At 41.0% G+C, this 17,442-nt stretch overlaps 1 protein-coding gene and 1 long non-coding RNA gene across 3 annotated transcripts in view; one reads left to right on the top strand and one right to left on the bottom strand.

Moving 5' to 3' along the window:
- Positions 1-14,680, top strand: part of LOC149454357 (uncharacterized) — a 143,945-nt gene extending 129,265 nt beyond the window's left edge. The window contains exon 5 of the long non-coding RNA XR_016314224.1: positions 14,583-14,680. This is a non-coding gene — a long non-coding RNA (uncharacterized LOC149454357). The remainder of the gene's footprint in view (positions 1-14,582) is intronic.
- Positions 1-17,442, bottom strand: part of CEMIP (cell migration inducing hyaluronidase 1) — a 219,752-nt gene that overhangs the window by 86,454 nt on the left and 115,856 nt on the right. For both annotated transcript variants that reach the window (XM_089687639.1, XM_089687640.1), the window contains exons 3-7: positions 13,898-14,038; positions 11,409-11,547; positions 9,454-9,690; positions 5,472-5,651; positions 3,730-3,800 (exon numbers count right to left, since the gene is read on the bottom strand). In XM_089687639.1, the coding sequence (XP_089543765.1) occupies positions 3,730-3,800; positions 5,472-5,651; positions 9,454-9,690; positions 11,409-11,547; positions 13,898-14,038 (768 nt within the window). The remainder of the gene's footprint in view (positions 1-3,729; positions 3,801-5,471; positions 5,652-9,453; positions 9,691-11,408; positions 11,548-13,897; positions 14,039-17,442) is intronic.

The raw sequence follows: 17,442 nt of genomic DNA on the forward strand, positions 1-17,442 counted from the left end.
CCAGAGCAGGTAACCATACAGATGAAATCATAGAGGACAGGAAAAGTCCAATCAAAAATGTCATATTTCTTTGTGCCATGTGTCATTATTTCTATTTATATATAACCATCTATGGACCCAGCAGGCAATGTAAAGACACAAAAGAATAATTACGTCTAAAAAATGGTTATTGTAAACCAGCAATCATGCAGACAGACAAGACTCCACTATGACTTCGGACTGTTAACTCCTTAAAATGATCCTATGGAATAATTTGCAATGGGTGGGTTTGTTAGTAGCCCCCAACCATTAATCTGTATAATATGCCCATGTTGCTGTCCATCATACTGCCCCAAACTACATCACCGACCTAATAATACCCTACATGCACTCTCTTAAAATGATCCTATGGAATAATTTGCAATGGGTGGGTTTGTTAGTAGCCCCCAACCATTAATCTGTATAATATGTCCTCCTAACCCTCTTGTATTGAACTGTATTGTCTCCCTTTATATTGTTAAGCGCTGAGCAAACTATTGGCGCTATATAAATCCTGTATAATAATATACAATTTCATGCTTATACTGCTTTGATTTCTTGCAGGAAATTAAAAATGACTATAACTCTTTAAAGTGTACGATTATGTACAGCAATTTTGATATAGGTACAGTGGTCCAGCTTGGACCATATGTGCCATACCTGTGGGATCACTGTGGAAGCTGGAAATCCCTGTAGTAGTACCAGTACTCCACTGATCTCCTACCTTTCAGGTCCCATGCTGAGAGGCTGTCTTGCTGTTTAGTGAACACAGGAAACAGCTCACTTGGCACAGGCACCATTCAGAAAATACTTTGCATTTTCTCAATGAATGCAAAGCATTTTCTGATTAAATGAGATTAAGCACTTGCCCTCCAGAGAATTTACCCCCCTTCCTGACCAGGACATTTTTTGCGATACAGCACTGCATTATTTTAACTGTCAATTGCGTGGTCATGCAATGCTGCACCCAAATGAAATGTACGTCCTTTTTCCCACACAAATAGAGTTTTCGTTCTGTGGTATTTGATCACATGTGCGGTTTTTATTAAACAAAAAAAGACCGACAATTTAAAAAAAAAAACTATATTTTTGACATTTTGCTATTAAAAAAATGCAAAGTGTTCCCTGAATGGTGCCATGCCAAGCGAATGTGCCTCCTCTTGTGTTTACAATGTAACAGGCCAGAACACTCGGCAAAGGACCCGGAAGCTAATGGAGATCACTGGAGTAGCAGTGCCTTCTACAAAGATTTCCAGCTTCCAAAAGGATCCAACAGGTATTGCACATGCATACTTACCTTGGCTCAAGCCGAACCAAAATATCTATTTAAAAAAATTGCCATACCTTGAATTCAGCAAAATTTTCTCATTAAATGGTTAAATTACAAATAAAGCTTTACCTCTCAAAGGGTTTGTATAACTGCCCATATAGTTCTAAAACTGGCCATATAGGCAGTGTTACAGTTATGCAAGGTAGGCACAGGCCTATGGGCCCCACGCCGTTTAAGGGCCTTGTGTCATCAGGTCAAAATATTGATTTGATCTTGAAAGAACATTACAGTTTTCCTGAATTGTGTACAAAAGATAGAAAAAATGAATCAACTCAAAGAAATTAATATTAAAGACTCTATATAGAAAACACTGTTTTAATTAAATGTACCCAATACAGCGTAAACTACATAAACCATAGACATCGGGTTCACATTACAGTTTGTCTTTTAAAAGTTTTCTTTTTTCACCTGTCAGTTTGTAAAAAAAAATGTGATGCAACACGTATGTGTAATGTACAGTAGTGATGGCCATCTCCATCTAGCCTCCAACATACACACTACTTAGTTCAATGTTATCCCACTAGAGTAGGATACAAGAAACCTGAGAGGGGGGGCCCCAAGATTTCAACTGCCTAGGGGCCTTCATAAAGTTTAATCCGACACTGCATATGTCAATATTTCTTTCATTAAGCCCCACATTGGGGAATTGGAGAAACGACTCCATTTCCCAATCTACACTAAACAGCGCAGATGAAGGAGTCTGTTGTACCGCTACTGAATTCCTACAGCCAACACCAGCAGCTGCCAGGATACCCGAAAAATGCCTGCATCTGATTGGATACAAGTGCTGTTCAGTTCAGAATTTTCTGACTGGGTCTTTTGACTTTTGACAAGCCAGGTGGTACAGGCCTCTCACAGAAGGAATTTTGGCCAGCCTATGATTTACACATCCCTAGCACCCAGCACAGTCCAGGGGGTGAGCAGAGAAGCCTCCTGATTCCTCCATTCACGCTAAATAGTGTGGATACAGGAATCTCCCCCCACCGGCTATTGTATTCTGACAACGAGCACCTGCAGTTGTCCGGATTCCCAAACAGTGGTTGCATCTGACTGGATGCAACCGCTGTTGAGCTGACAACTTTCTGCTTGACTCCTTTAATTTTCACATCAAAGGATGTCGGACAGAAGGGTGTGGACAGAGCCACGCATAGCTTGAATTTTGGACAATTTCATCAGGAACCCAGAAATGGGCTCTTCAGTAAATATATATTTTGTTTTATTTCATACAGGAAATTTACAGAAATGTTAAGGTATACCTAAAGGCAAATCTCTTTTTTTGGATAGAGTGGAGAGGGATTAGAACACCGGTTAGGTTTTTATTGCTGTCTGCTCCCCCATTAAGGAGATTCACCCAATCTATTTGTCCTGTTTACCAGGGAATTTTGGTTGTCACCAAAACACAAAAAAGGTGAAAATGAGGACACTAGTTCTGGTGACAACCAGGGATTCCCTCACTTTGGAGAGATTTCTTCTCACTTCCTGTTGTGAGTATTGGGCAGGAACTGAAGGGAAATCTCCCCAATGGGAAACAGAAGGCAAAAGGGAAATGGACAGAGGTTATAACCCTCCCATAATCAATTCAAACTAAAAAAAAAAGATTTGCCTTTATGTTACCTAGGGTGAAATTCTTTTTTAGGTTTACCCTGGCTATTTGTGCTTGGATGGAAAAGACTGCAAGGCCTGCTGTGTATATTTAGAGGAGCTTTTAATAAGATTGGGCAGCACAGTGGCTAAATGGTTAGCACTTCCACCTGGCAGCACTAGGGCCATTGGTTCAAATCCCAGCCACAGCACCCCCTGCCTGGAGCTTGCATGTTCTCCCTGTGCCTGCATGGGCCTCCCCCGGGCACTCCAGCTTCCTCCCACACCCCAAAGACATGCTGGTAGGTTAATTGGCTCCTGTCTAAATTGTCCCTAGTATGTGTATGTATGAATGTGAGTTAGGGACCTTAGATTATACAACCCTTGAGGGTTAGGGACTGATGTGAATGTACAATATATATGTATATAATATATATATAAGTTCTGCATAAATTGACAGCGCTATATAAGTACCTGAAATAAATAATAATAATAATAAGATGGGGCAGAAAGAATCTGGAGCAGTTGTACATGGCAATCAATCAGCTTCTGGCTTTCATTTTTAAAGCTTACTTGAACAAGCTGAAGTTAGAAGCTGATTGGTTACTATGCACAGTTGCTCCATATTATTTCTGTTCTAGTTTTAGTAAGTTTCCTCCATAGTATCTTTTTTTATAGTAAGTATATCATATGCATTTTAGGGCTGCTATTGTGTATAGCAAACTGATTTGTAATTTATTTTACAAGTCAGATACACTAGGGAATGTTCCATGTCACACATTCAGCGTTTTTCACTCTACCTTGATACTCCATGTGGTCTTCCACAGAACTGGAGGGATCGCCTTTCACGGTGATAAAACTCCAGGGGTGTCTGGAATAAACAGAACAACCTGTATTTTAAAACAAGGAACAAGTCACTTCACATACTGAGGCTTTGTACCTCGAAGCACTGAGCACACACAGACAGAAGGACAGTCTGTACACAGCAACTTGCCATGGCTTAAAGAGACACTATTACAGAAAATGCACATACAGCTGATATTTCGTATAGTCACATATATATAGGATAAAAAAGACGGAATTTTAAAGGTGCCAAATGAAATTCCCAAAAATCTAATAAAATACAATGTAAAATACATAATTTAGACAGTGTTGTTAAGTTTTAAAATCATCGGGCAGCACAGTGGCTAATTGGTTAGCACTTCAGCCTGGCAGTACTAAGGTCATTTGAATCCCAACAATGGCACCACCTGCCTGTAGTTTGCATGTTCTCCCTGTGTCTGCGTGGGTTTCCTCTGGGTACTCCAGTTTCCTCCCACACTCCAAAGACATGCTGGTAGGTTAATTGGCTCCTGTCTAAATTGGCCCTAGTATGTGTATGTATGAATGTGAGTTAGGGACCTTAGATTGTACACCCCTTGAGGGTTAGGGACTGATGTGAATGTACAACATATATATATTTATATATATATATATATATATATATATGTATGTATGTAAAGCACTGCATAAATTGACAGCACTATATAAGTGCCTAAAATAAATAAATCAAGGAATATCCATGTGATCTATACATATAGCTACTTCTGCTCAACATGTTTTGCCAATTGCTGGCTTCTTCAGGAGCTTTGAGAATACTACATAGTAACATCACTACAATTGGAGGAGAAACAACAATCACTAAAACACAATTGATACAATAACATACATACAAAGGAAATATACCAATTCTACATATCCAGTAATGTAAGTGAAATAAATCAATTGGAGGGCCTTTCACCAGGAATGTCAGAATGCAATTTTCAGCAGACATCAGTAGACTAAATGTTGTTTTTTATATTTGTGTGCGAATAAAAGATTGTATTTTATTCTATTTTTTTTGTGTTCCTTTTTTAATTCTTACATTGACAGCTGGTTTGCCCTTAAAAACATGCTTGCCAGCCCAGCAAATCCAATGTTGTCTGGATGCCCAGCTGTCTTCTCCAGGTTCTCTGAATTGACCCCCCTAATGACGCGCAACGGCGATTGCCCAGCACATGCTCAGTGTGACGGAAATTGAACTGAAGCCACCTGGAATGCGTGGCCTTAGTATCTCAGGAGGTTTTAGGCAGGGGACAGGTCACCTCATTCTCACCTAGACAAGAAACCGAGGAATGCAAGGCCAGGACCCACTGAAAAAAATTTCTAACTTGCTTCTCTTCTCTCCCCTCCCAAATAAATTATATCCAGTTGTGTAAGGTGGGGAAGGGTGGTGGGGGGGACTCAGGAGTCAAATCATGGAGAGTCAAGGACAGGAGTGATGGTCTGCTTTGAGTATACCTACAGCACACTACTGGTACTAAGGCTCCTGTTACAAGATAGCTTTTCATGCTTGGAATATCATGCATATACAGTATATTATAATTATTATACATATAATATATGTTCTAGGGCTAGTGGCATTATTAGTTTTTATGTAACACAGCTCTTAAACTAACTTGGAGATTACAGTTGCTATGGCAGCCAGTCATTGAAGATGGTAAAAATATCCTATTATACTGACCGGAAACCCAGATGTAGGAAGTGTCTGCTCCCCAGTTTGGTCATCACTTTCTTTGCAGAATCATCTAAATGACGAGAACCCTCATCATTCACTGCCACTGACAAAATGGTACCCTCTGGGACGGATTTAATGTACTGGGCCAAACGGAAGCTTTCATCTTTAGATTTGTATGTATCAAACCTGTCAGCAGACAAACAAGTCACACAAGTATTACACATGAGTAGTTAGAGCAGAATTAGTGTTACTAAACCCAGGACCCTGCATTCACTATATCTGGTCTCCCACAGAACACAGAACATGGAAATGCAATTATTTTAGTAAATATAAACTGCTAAATATCTTTTTTTCAGCAGTATATAGCAGTCTTGTGACTTCTATCAGTGTCCAGCAAAGCACTGCCTAATGCTTGTAGGAGGAGTTTTCATTTTCTCCTGATTGTCCTGTGAGGCTGCATAACCCCTAACCCTCTGTCTGGACAGTGCCGATTGGCCCTGTGCTTATCACATACACTCTCCCAAGAAAAAAAACAAACAGAGCATGTGCAGCTTGCCCCCAAAGCTCTGTTCTATCAGTAGATGGATTGGGGACAGTAGAAGGGGGGGGTTAGAGAAGACAGGGTCAAACAGCCTTTTTTACACAATGTGGAGGATTAACCCCTTAGGTTCCACAGTGAGTATAACAAGTATGCTTTACTGCATATACAGACTGATTTTACTGTTGTGGGTTTAGTAACACTTAAATATTATTTATTCCTTTGTCTCCATCATCTCCCTCAATGTTTTGCAAAGTAGGAATATACAGGGACTAAAGCAATACCTTTGAAACAAATCATTAAAGTGGTTGTAAAGGCTAAAGATTTTTTTACTTTAATACATTCTCTGCTTTAATGTAATACAACCTTGAAGCCCCTCCTAAATATTTACCTGAATCCGAATCGATCCAGCTCTGTGCTCGTCTGCAATGGCACTTCTCTCTCTCTCCCTCCTCAATGGACTGAGTAAGAGCAGTGGGAGCCATTGGCTCCTGCTGCTGTCCATGAAATCCAATGATGAGGGGGCAGGACAGGGCAGAGCCGCACTGTGTGTGTCAATAGGCGCACATAGTGCAACTTGGGATCAAACCTGCATGAGTGCCCCCATAGCAAGCAGCTTGCCTGAATCCGAATTGATCCAGCTATATGACCGTCAGCAATAGCACTGCTCTCTCTCTCTTTCTCCTCACTGGAGGGAGAAGGAGCCAGGAGTCCTGCTGGGGGACCGCAGAACACCTCAGAAGGTGGGGGACCCCAGGAGAGGAGGATCAGGGCTGCTCCATGCACAACCACTGCACACAGCAGGTAAGTATAACATTTTTATAAAACTTTAAATTCATTTTAAATACAAAGGAAGAGAGTCCTCCTAAGTCTAATTTATATCTCACATCTATACCTAGTAGTAGTCAGTCACATTCAGCTGGAAGATGAAGATGTTTCATAGTTTGCCCATGCCACTTGGACCAGCTTTTATGAGTGTCAGCAACATAGCACAACATTTATATCCACACAGTACCAACACCATGATCCAATCACCATGAAATGGTAGGTGTTATGGTCCAAGAAAAGGATAAGAACATCTGCCTTTCAGTAGTGATCAGATCAAGGTATCAATACTACCTAGGTGGATGTAAATGCTGATTTATGTACATGACACTCCCTAGAAGTGAAGAAGCATCTTGGATAAACTAGGAAATGTCCTCATCGCTACAGAACACGTCCATTTGAATGTGACTAACTACCACTACACGTATCATAACCTGGGCAAACCTTCACAGATATATGACACATCTTATAAAGGGTCATCACCATGAAAACACAAGTAACAACAACCCAGTAATTTTACGAAATGTGCCAAATGTAGTCTAAGGGACGTTTGATGTACCAAACTTACAAAAACAATCCAAAAGGCTTGAATTAAAAATGTTCACTAGTTTATTATAAATAAGCATGTTAATAAATATACGTATAGGCAAAACACCCAACACCTCCTTGATTTGGTATGTACATGTGTATAACTGTAATAGATCATGTTCAGATATTGTATGTTTCTTACGTTATATGTTTTATATGCTGTATTTTACAAAATGATTGTGTACAGTTCATAGGGCGCTCCTGCTGGAACCAGACCTCTGTAGCGATTAGGGGGGTGCCAGAATGGATATCAAGGATAGGGAAGCCCAACAGACACTGAGGCAGCTCTTCATAGAGTTGGAGGCAAAGCTCTAGTGCAAAAAGACATATAAAGAAGGCGCCTCTAAATGTAGTATTGGCAGTTTATTCACATACAAAGATAAAATCCCACTTAGAGGAAGTCAAAACATGACAGGCTCATCATAGTAAATCGACCAATGTTCCTGATGGTCTGGGTTTAAGGGCCGTCCAGTGGTAGCGTGACCTGTGGAACGCAGGGATGTCAGAACCAAAATGGCTGTAGAACCTTGGGAGGAGTCGTGGGACGCATACGTCGGAGGTGACATAAGGTGGGGGCGGTAATCCATTTCGAAGCATGTGCAAAGGTCTGATAAAGAAGCCCTTTGCGCATGCCCTGAAACGCATTACTGCCCCCACCTTACATCACCTCCAGCATATGCATTCCACAACTCCTCCCAAAGTTCTACAGCCTAATAAGTTCCGACATTCTGGTGCTGGACAGCCGGACGGCCCTTAAACCCATATCATCAGGAACATCAGTTGATTTACTATGATGAGCCTGTCGTGTTTTGACTTCCTGGAAGTGGAATCTTATCTTTGTATGTGAATTAACTGCCAATACTACACTTAAAGGTGCCTTCTTTTCATGTCTTTCAAAATTATTAGCTACCTCTGACTCTTGAAGAAGTTGGCACCTACCAGTAAAACTTACAAAGTTCATAGCTCACTGAGTCTGCTGCTCCTGTTGTACTTAGACAGGGTTTCTTGTAAAATCATGATATTGTGTTATATAATTTGCAACATGGAGGTATATGAGAGGTGAAGGGTATTTTTACCTATATGTATGTTTTGTTACATGGTTGTTAAAGCTGAAAATTAGGTATGGCAATTTTTAAATGGTTACATTGGTCCAGCCTGGACCAATGTAAGTATGTATGTGCCATACCATGGGATCTCCATGGAAGCTGAAAATCACTGTAGTAAGCACCACTACTCCAGTGATCTCCACTAGCTTCTGAAGTTGCTGCTATGCTGCTTACTGAACACAGGAGGTCACTCGCTTGGCATGAGTGCCATTCAGAAAACACTTTTTTGGGAGATTTACTAAAACTCAGTCAGCTTTTAGCTCTACAATTAAGCTTTGACAATAAAACCTGGAAGCTAATTGGTTTCTGTGCACAGCTGCACCATATTTTGCACTCTTCAGTTTTAGTAAATAACCCCCTTTGAATTTTTTAATGAATGCAATGCACTTTCTGATTTTACAAGGTGTAGAGACAGGCAGTGACATCATGATCTTGACCTCATCCAATCAGAGAACACTTTGAATTCATTGAAAAAGTGTTCCCTGAATGGCACCTTGCCTAATAGGAAACCTTCCATGTTCACCAAGCAGCAGGGAAGCACTGGACCCCAAAGCTAGCGACAATCACTGCCTACTAAAATAATGTCTTCAATGGCGATCACGCAAGTTTTGCACCCATGCAAAGTAAAAATTGCCGTGACTAAATTTCAGATTTAATAATAAAATGATGGATTCATTTTAATACAGTACAAACATTTTTGGTTATTTTTGTAAGTTTGATACTTTAAAAGTCTGTTAGACAACATTTTACATTATCTTATCAATCCTATACCATGTACTTTGTCTTTTGCTTTCATTCCTGGACCTATTTTCTCATAGTTGGGAAAAGCCAGAAAACAGAGAGACCCAAACACTGGATGGCATTTCCCTTCCAAGTGACCACACTATAAGAACATGAAGTTGAATATGAAAAGCCATTATCAGAAACTCACCTGTCTGAATGAATCACCTCGCCAGTTTTATGATCAATGGCATGTAAAATGACGCCGCGGTGCCCCCAGCTCTTCTCAAAGAAGTACCCGCCCTCATTCATGCCACCAGGGTGAAGTGTTTTGTTCAGGAAAGTCCAGGACATCTTTTTCTCGCCATGAATTTCAAGGGATCCTCCACTACCCACACCAATGTATTTGTGGCCAAAATAATCATGGGGAGGTTCAGCACCATCTGACCTACATGGTAAACAGCATCATTTTAAATGTGTACATTATTGGCAGAAACACTGCAACTGCACTAAAGTCAATATGTTCATTCACTTTTCCTTAACCAAAGGTGTATATAGTTTCTTGCAGACATATTCATAACACTTTCTACTGTGCTTCTGGGCAACGTGAAGGCTTAGACAGTGAGATTCTACAATCATGGAACATACGTAGACTTTCTTTTAGCGGAGCAATTTCAAGGTGAAGTGAGAACACCGACACTGTAGGGTTTTAGTTGAACAACCAGGCACAGAAGATGAAAACTACGTGCCCTCTACAGAGTTATCTATCCTGTGAGTCAGTTTAATGCTCGATTCACACCTTTCTGTGTGCTTTTCTTGTGTTTTTACGTGCATTATCAACAATAATGCATTTTGATGCACTGACATTGTCATCAACGGTCTTTGTAACGCACGTCAATGCATCAAGAAATTAAGAACACCTGTCAAGACAATAGCACCATTTGAAACAAGAGCTAACCTGTGTGCATGTGTCAAGGTGTCAAGGAATAAATGGTCTCTTAATTCAGGAGATTGTTGATGGGGTGGGTAATGCGTGGCTGGGTTTTTATCTTCCCAGAAGCTCAGTAAAATATAGACATACATTAAGAAAAAATCTATAATTCTTCAAATATTGTGCATTACAATATAATAATGTTATGATACAATAAATTAATTATAGTACATCAAGCATGTAAAATTGGAAGATAGTAGAAATAATGGAAGTGGTAGGTAACATCAGCACTCCACCTGTAGTAATCCCATCATGCCTCTACCAGGAGTCCTGGCTGTGGCTTTCAGAGGTTTGCAAAGCTTTGTGGGACTTGAAGTTCCCCAAGAGCTGGAGTGCTAAGGTAGCCTACCCCTGCTTTAAGGTACACATTACAATCAACACAATAATCAAAATATATCTTCTCTGCAAATACAATATACTATTCCTGTAAAAGTGAACCTGTGAGTTGTTCATTCAGGGGAAAGCAACAGGTTCATTTTAATGTCCCCATCCCCAGAAGCGCATATTCATCATTCAATTACTCCCCCGCCATTACCTTCAGCAAATAGGAGCAAAGAAAGAGAGCCCAGTGTACGCTCTGAGTGTCTCTAGTTGGGGGTTATACAAGGTTGGAAGACTGTACCAGCCCCCATGGCAGCTTTGGGCCAATGAATAAGCACCAGCAATGTCACATGAGTGAGTCACATGCTCCCCTGTATCCAAAAGTAACAAGTATTTTCTTTGCTTCTAGTGGCTCTAATGGAGTAAAGTAATGGTATGAGTGTACTGCTGGGTAGCATTGGATTGAAGCAGGACTGTTGATGTGATCTGCATGCATAAAAGCACAGGTTTGCTTTCTGTAATATGAACAGGTCAGCCAATAATCTCAGTATAAATAGTTATTAGTAAGATGACTTCTTCTTCTAAATAAACTCATTAGATCTTGCCAATGTCAAGATACTATAGATTACTTAATAAAACTCATTACAAAAATAAATTTATTTGCACAGCATTGTGTTCTCTGACTCACACCGCTGATTCTTTTTGGATTTTGTAACCTTTCCTCGTCTCCTCTGTTTATATTTCCACATCCAGTCTGAGAGTCTAAGCTGACCACAAGTCTTGCATTGCATGGTCTTGTGGTTGAAAATTAAACAATTCAGTCCTTGTCGTTAGGGAATTGCTAATGAGTTTACCTTCCATACAAAATAATGGTGAGATGTCCTTGGAAAGAACAGTCTTCGCTCCCTACGTGCAGCTCTGCCCCATCCTCAATCAGTATAAATCTGGTGCGGATGATGATGGCCTTTTCACCAGGTTTTATGACAAGCTTTCCTGTAATATAAGATTCAGATATGTTTACAGGGATTGACTATTGTACAGCTCATTTACAGCATGAATAACATTGTAAACTAACTTCCAGGGCCATTGCTGCTGAAGGGGTTCATCTAATTACTCTCAATACTGCCCTTAAAGTGGAACTTCACTTACTTAATCAACATCGACTAGTTTTATTCCTTATTCTGCTATCATTAGTAAATAGATAGGAACGTACATAATTTTTGTTTTAATTTTTTTTTTGGTTTTTACATTTCTTCAGTTACTTCCTAGTGTCCATGCCTAGGCAAATGATGTCATACATCCCAGAAGTCTTCAGAGGGGAGGAGGGGCTTTCTCAGCTAAGCACACCCTACTGCCTAAATGCCTGAGCTGAGGGCAGATGGATTCCAGGAAATAAAAGCCACATAAATCATCTGCCCTTATTCAAGATGGCCACGGCCAGAAATGTTAGGTGTTTTTCAAAGTGATTTTTCAGCAAATAAAGCACAGAGATATGGATGGATGAGTGGGTTTGCTTTGAATATTAAACATGAATGAAATAGCGATTTTGGTTTGTGGTGCTCAGATGCAGTGGAGTTCCATTTTAAATAAACGCCATGACATTTATTGAAGAGGAATTCTAGCCATGGCAATTTCTACAGAGATCCCTCTAGGAGTTGGAAAGAACTGTAGTAGGCACTGCTAATCCAGCAATTTCCACTCTCTTCTGGATCACATGCAAAGTGGCTGTCCTACTGCGCTGTAAACACAGGAAGTCATGCACTTGGCATGGGTACCATTCAGAAATCACTTTGCATTTTTTCACTGAAAGTAAAGCGTCTTCTGTTTATTCCATTGGGTTCCAGTTCCTGTGCGTCTGCCCTGCTGCTCTGTGAACAGCATATGCATCATTCAGAAAGTGTTTTGCAGGTCCTCAATGAGTGCAAAGCATTCTTTGATTGGATGAGGCGGGCCACCCCTACCTCTCCACCCCACCCAAACAGAGGTCACTTTGCTTTCAGTGAAAAATTGCAAAGTGATCTCTGAATGCTGCCCATGACAAGAGGGCGACCTTCTGTGTGCACAATGCAGTAAAACAACCGCATGTGACCCAGAAGCAAATGGAGATCACTGAAGTAGCAATATCTACTACAGTTATTTCCAGCTTCTATAGGGATCCTATACATAGTTACATTGGACCAAGCTATACCAATGTTACTATGTAAAAATATCCATGCCTAAAATTCTTTTTTAAATTGGTTAATACAATTTTTTTTGCATTTTGCGTATACATCTTTAGAAAACCACCATCAAAAGCCAAGAACATTTGATAAGCACAGACAGTAAAGACGTATTTTCCAGGTAAAGGTTTAAAGGGAAAACACTTCAAAATCTGAGACCATCTCTAGACGTTAAAGAAGAATGCAAGGCATGGTTATATTATACAAAGTTACATTAACCCGAAGCTACTTGGCCAATGCCCCTTGAAGCTGGAAATCACTGAAGTAGGCACTGCTACTCCAGTGATCTCTAGTTGCTTCCAGTTCCCATGATAAGTGTCCGGCCTAATGCCTTGTGAATACAGGCAGTCATCCACTCAGCACAAAAGTGTTCTCTGAATAGACAAGGTGGAGCATTGAGAGAGAGTTTCTCTCACTTTCTTTTGTGTCTGCAGGACAGCAAGAGAAGATATATATCACCAATGGGTTGCAGACAATAAAATGACAGGGGTTTTAACCCTTCCCTAACACTATATATCCAAAACAAAAAAAGTGTTTGCCTTAGATGGCCTATAAGCAGGTTCAGATTTGATTGGTGACTGTGAGAAACTTCTTAGTACTAATATCAGCTTTTCTGTGTAAAAGGCAGCAATGTGTGTGTTGTAACATCCCAACTGGTGTGTTCCAGGATCACCAAATTACAGATAAAATTCTAGAGCAGTTCTTGGATAAAACTCTGCATTACCCAGCATTGAGGCTGCACTCTCTGTATGTATCTCAAGGTTAAATATTTAGTTTTGACTATAATGTACCCTTTGTTATCACCTTCATTCTTAACTTTAACTTGAAATTGTTTTAAAGTGTTGAACTTTGGAAAAAGATAATTGATAAATAGGCCAAGTACATTTTTCAAATAATTTCAGGCATTATTGAACCTAGCCCAAAGTGTTGCATATGAATCTGATTTGGCTCAGCACTCAGGGAATCCGCTTATGAATTTACCAGCTGCCAAAAACTCTGGCTTAGCTGATCAACAATATGATTTGTTTAAATAAACAGATGAATAAACGTACAGTTTCTGATGAAATATTTGCCTATTGGGATGCCTTCCTCTAACTCAAAGCCTTGTAGAATAGCTGGCTTACCCCCGTTAGTGATATGTATGGAGTGTACAGTTACAGATGACGTCAGAAGGAGCTTTTGGCCTCTATCAATAGTCACCCGGTTTTCTTCACTGTGCTCTGGGCTCCAAGGCTCTAAGTCGGGGTCTTCATGTGGACAAATTCCTAACAATAAAAATAAGTATATACAGAGATTGTAATGGTATTTGCGGAGTGGCTGCAATTATGAGGTGAATCACACTCAAGTATGAAAACACACCAATAAATTCTGGCAGGCAAGGCAAAAAAAGCAAAAAAAAAAACACGCTCCATTATTAACTCAAAACAGTCTATTATTTCATACAGCAAATCAAAATGAAACACATAATCCTAATAATAAGGTATACTTTAAGAATACCTATTATTAAAAAAAAAAAGGATTGGATTATTTCAGCCACGTATATAGTGCCTGGTAAATTGGTCACCGCTATTCCCCTGTATGGGTAAAGAACATTTCATTTAAAAAGTTAGACTTTTCAATGGGTTAACTGACTTTCTCTGACATAATAATAAAATGTGTTGAATGTGATGATGTGAACTTCAGAAAAGATCATTAGTAGGGTTGCACCACAGAGAACTCAAGTCCATGCAGTAGGGGTATTTTACTTTTGGGTAAAATGTACTTGAGTGTTGCTTATTATTTCTTTTTCTAATTCTGTTTTATTTCTAGATTTGCACCCCAGAACAGCTTTCAAAACACAATTGAGAAATTATCAATCACACTGAATTCAACATGAATAAATGGACCATCTAGTAGCAATAATGAAATTCTCTTGTAATGGCTGTATGAGGGTGAAGTTGGAACCACAGGAACAAATATTTCACCACTGGGGTGCCTGGGATGTATATGAAAGCAGTGAGAGGTTTATCCTCTATATCAACCACTCTCAACCAGGGTTCAGTGGAACCATAGGATTCCTCCAAAAGCTGCTAAGGGTTCCTTGAGCTGTGTCTAACTGACATCCCATGTGCTGCTGCCTACAAAGTTTTATGTCCATGGAGGTCTGGTAACAGTAAGTATTCTGGTAGTTTAGAATTGATTGTAGTACTGCAGACTCTGGATCAATAGAGTTAGTAGGCCACTTATAAGATATATTATTATTATACAGTATTTATATAGCGCCAAAGGGTATGCTCAGCACTGTACAGTAGCAATGGGACAGAACATGAGACAAGACAGTAACAATACACTACACGAGGGGTTCGAGGGCTCTGCTCTTTCGAGCTTACAATCTAGGAGGGAGGGGAAGGTGGTACAGGAGGAGATGGCTGTGGGGGATGGAGTGGTGGGTGGAGTGGAGGAGGTTAGTTGTTAGGTGAGGTCGGGTGTTAGGTGAGGTTGGGGTAGGCTTCCCTGAAGAGGAGGGTTTTCAGGGTGCGCCTGAAGGTGAAGAGGGTAGGTGACAGTCTGATGGATTGGGGCAGGGAGTTCCAGAGGATGGGGGAAGTCCTGGAGAAGTCCTGCAATCGGGCGTGGGAGGAGGAGACCAGGGAGTTAGAGAGTAGGAGGTCCTGTGAGGAGCGGAGGACACGGGTAGGATAGTATTTGGGTATCAGGTCAGTTATGTAGTTCGGGGCGGCGTTGTGAATGGCTTTGTAGGTCAGAGTTAGCAGTTTGAATTTGATGCGTTGGGCAATCGGGAGCCAATGAAGGGATTGGCAGAGGGGGGAGGCAGATGTGGAGCGGTTGGTGAGGTGGATGAGTCTAGCCGCTGGGTGTAGGATCGACTGGAGTGGGGATAGCTTTCGTTTGGGTAGGCCAGTGAGAAGGGAATTGCAATAGTCCAGGCGTGAGATGATGAGGGAGTGTACGAGTTGTTTGGTGGTGTCTGGGGTGAGGAATGTGCGTATCTTGGAGATGTTGCGGAGGTGGAGCCTGCAAGATCTAGATAGCAGTTGGAAGTGGGGTAGGAAGGAGAGGTGGGAGTCCAGGGTGACACCCAGGACTTTGGCGTGTGGGGTGGGAGAGATGGTGGCGTTGTTAGTAGTGATGGAGAGGATGGGGGCACGGGTGGGGGGAAGACCAGGGTTTTGGATAGGTTAAGTTTGAGGAAATGGAGCGACATCCAGTCTGATATGTCGTTTAGGAGGTGGGCGATGCGGGCAGAGAGTGAGGGGGTGAGGTTGGGGGTGGAGAGGTAAATTTGGGTGTCGTCGGCATAGAGGTGGTAATTGAAGCCGTGGGAGAGAATAAGTTTGTCAAGGGAGGAGGTATAGATGGAGAAGAGGAGGGGCCCGAGGACAGAGCCTTGGGGGACCCCGACAGAGAGTGGGAGGGAGGGGGAGGTGGCATTGTTGTAGGTGACGCTGAAGAAGCGTTGGGAAAGGTAGGAGGAGAACCAGGAGAGAGCAGCGTCCTTGATGCCAAGGGAGTGCAGTTTGGCAAGGAGGAGAGGGTGGTCAACAGTGTCGAAGGCCGCGGAGAGGTCGAGGAGCAGGAGGATAGAATAGTGGCCATTGGCTTTGGCGGTTAGCAGGTCATTGGTGATTTTAAGTAGGGCGGTTTCGGTGGAGTGCAGGGGACGGAAGCCAGACTGTAGGGGGTCAAGGAGGTTGTAATATATAAGATATAATATCATTTTGGGCCCAGCACTACTTGGTAGAGGCAGCACCATGAAACCCATGATCTTTTTAGCTGTCTGTAAAGCTGGTATTCTGACCACCACAATAAGGAAGGGCATTCTTTCCACTGACCACCAAGGTAAGGGACATTCTTCCTACAGACCTGCATTGAATTAATTTTATCAGGTTCCCTGAGACCTGAAAATTATTTTAAGGGTTCCTCTGGGGTAAAAAGGTTGAGAAATGTTGGTCTATATGGTAGGTATACAATTGAACTCTTTGAAAGTAATTAAAGAAAATGGTTATTTATTGTGAAATCTGAACCAGCATAAATTGAAACATGCTTATATGTAAGGGGGTTATTTACCAAAACTGCATGGTGCAAAATCTGGTGCAGCTCTGCATAGAAACCAATCAGCTTCCAGGTTTTATTGGCTTAATTGAACAAGCTGAAGTTAGACGCTGACTGGCTACCATGCACAGTTGTACCAGATTCTGAGTACACCAGTTTTAGTAAATCCCCCCAAATGCAAAAGGTACACGCCCACTATAACAACACCCATTTGTCGTTTTTTTAGAAACTATAGAGAATGAAAGAAAACTACTGGTTGGCTTCTATTATCCACACAGACATTCTAACTTCCTACAGTTTTTATTTGGAATCTGAAAAGCCTACCACTCTTAGCACACCCAGCTCCAATAGGGAATCCATTGATGGAGAATAGCCATTATGATCTTATCATGATCATTTCCCAAGGCTCCAAACTTATGCAAGCAGTCATTTCCAAATACTTTATCCAGGTGGAAATCCTTGTATATTAAAAAAACATAGAGGAAAGCTGTACTTATTTACACAAATAGAAGATCATTTGCAGAATACCTGTCTTGGTCCATGGCAAAAGGAAAATACGTTTTGTGTGACCAAATGCAATAAAAATAAACAGTGATGAATTTTTAAACAGGTCCAA

Source organism: Staurois parvus, unplaced genomic scaffold (assembly GCF_062004578.1).
Source record: "Staurois parvus isolate SC_StPar_1 unplaced genomic scaffold, SC_StPar_1.0 ptg000432l, whole genome shotgun sequence".
In the NCBI taxonomy this organism is placed as follows: Eukaryota; Metazoa; Chordata; class Amphibia; order Anura; family Ranidae; genus Staurois; species Staurois parvus.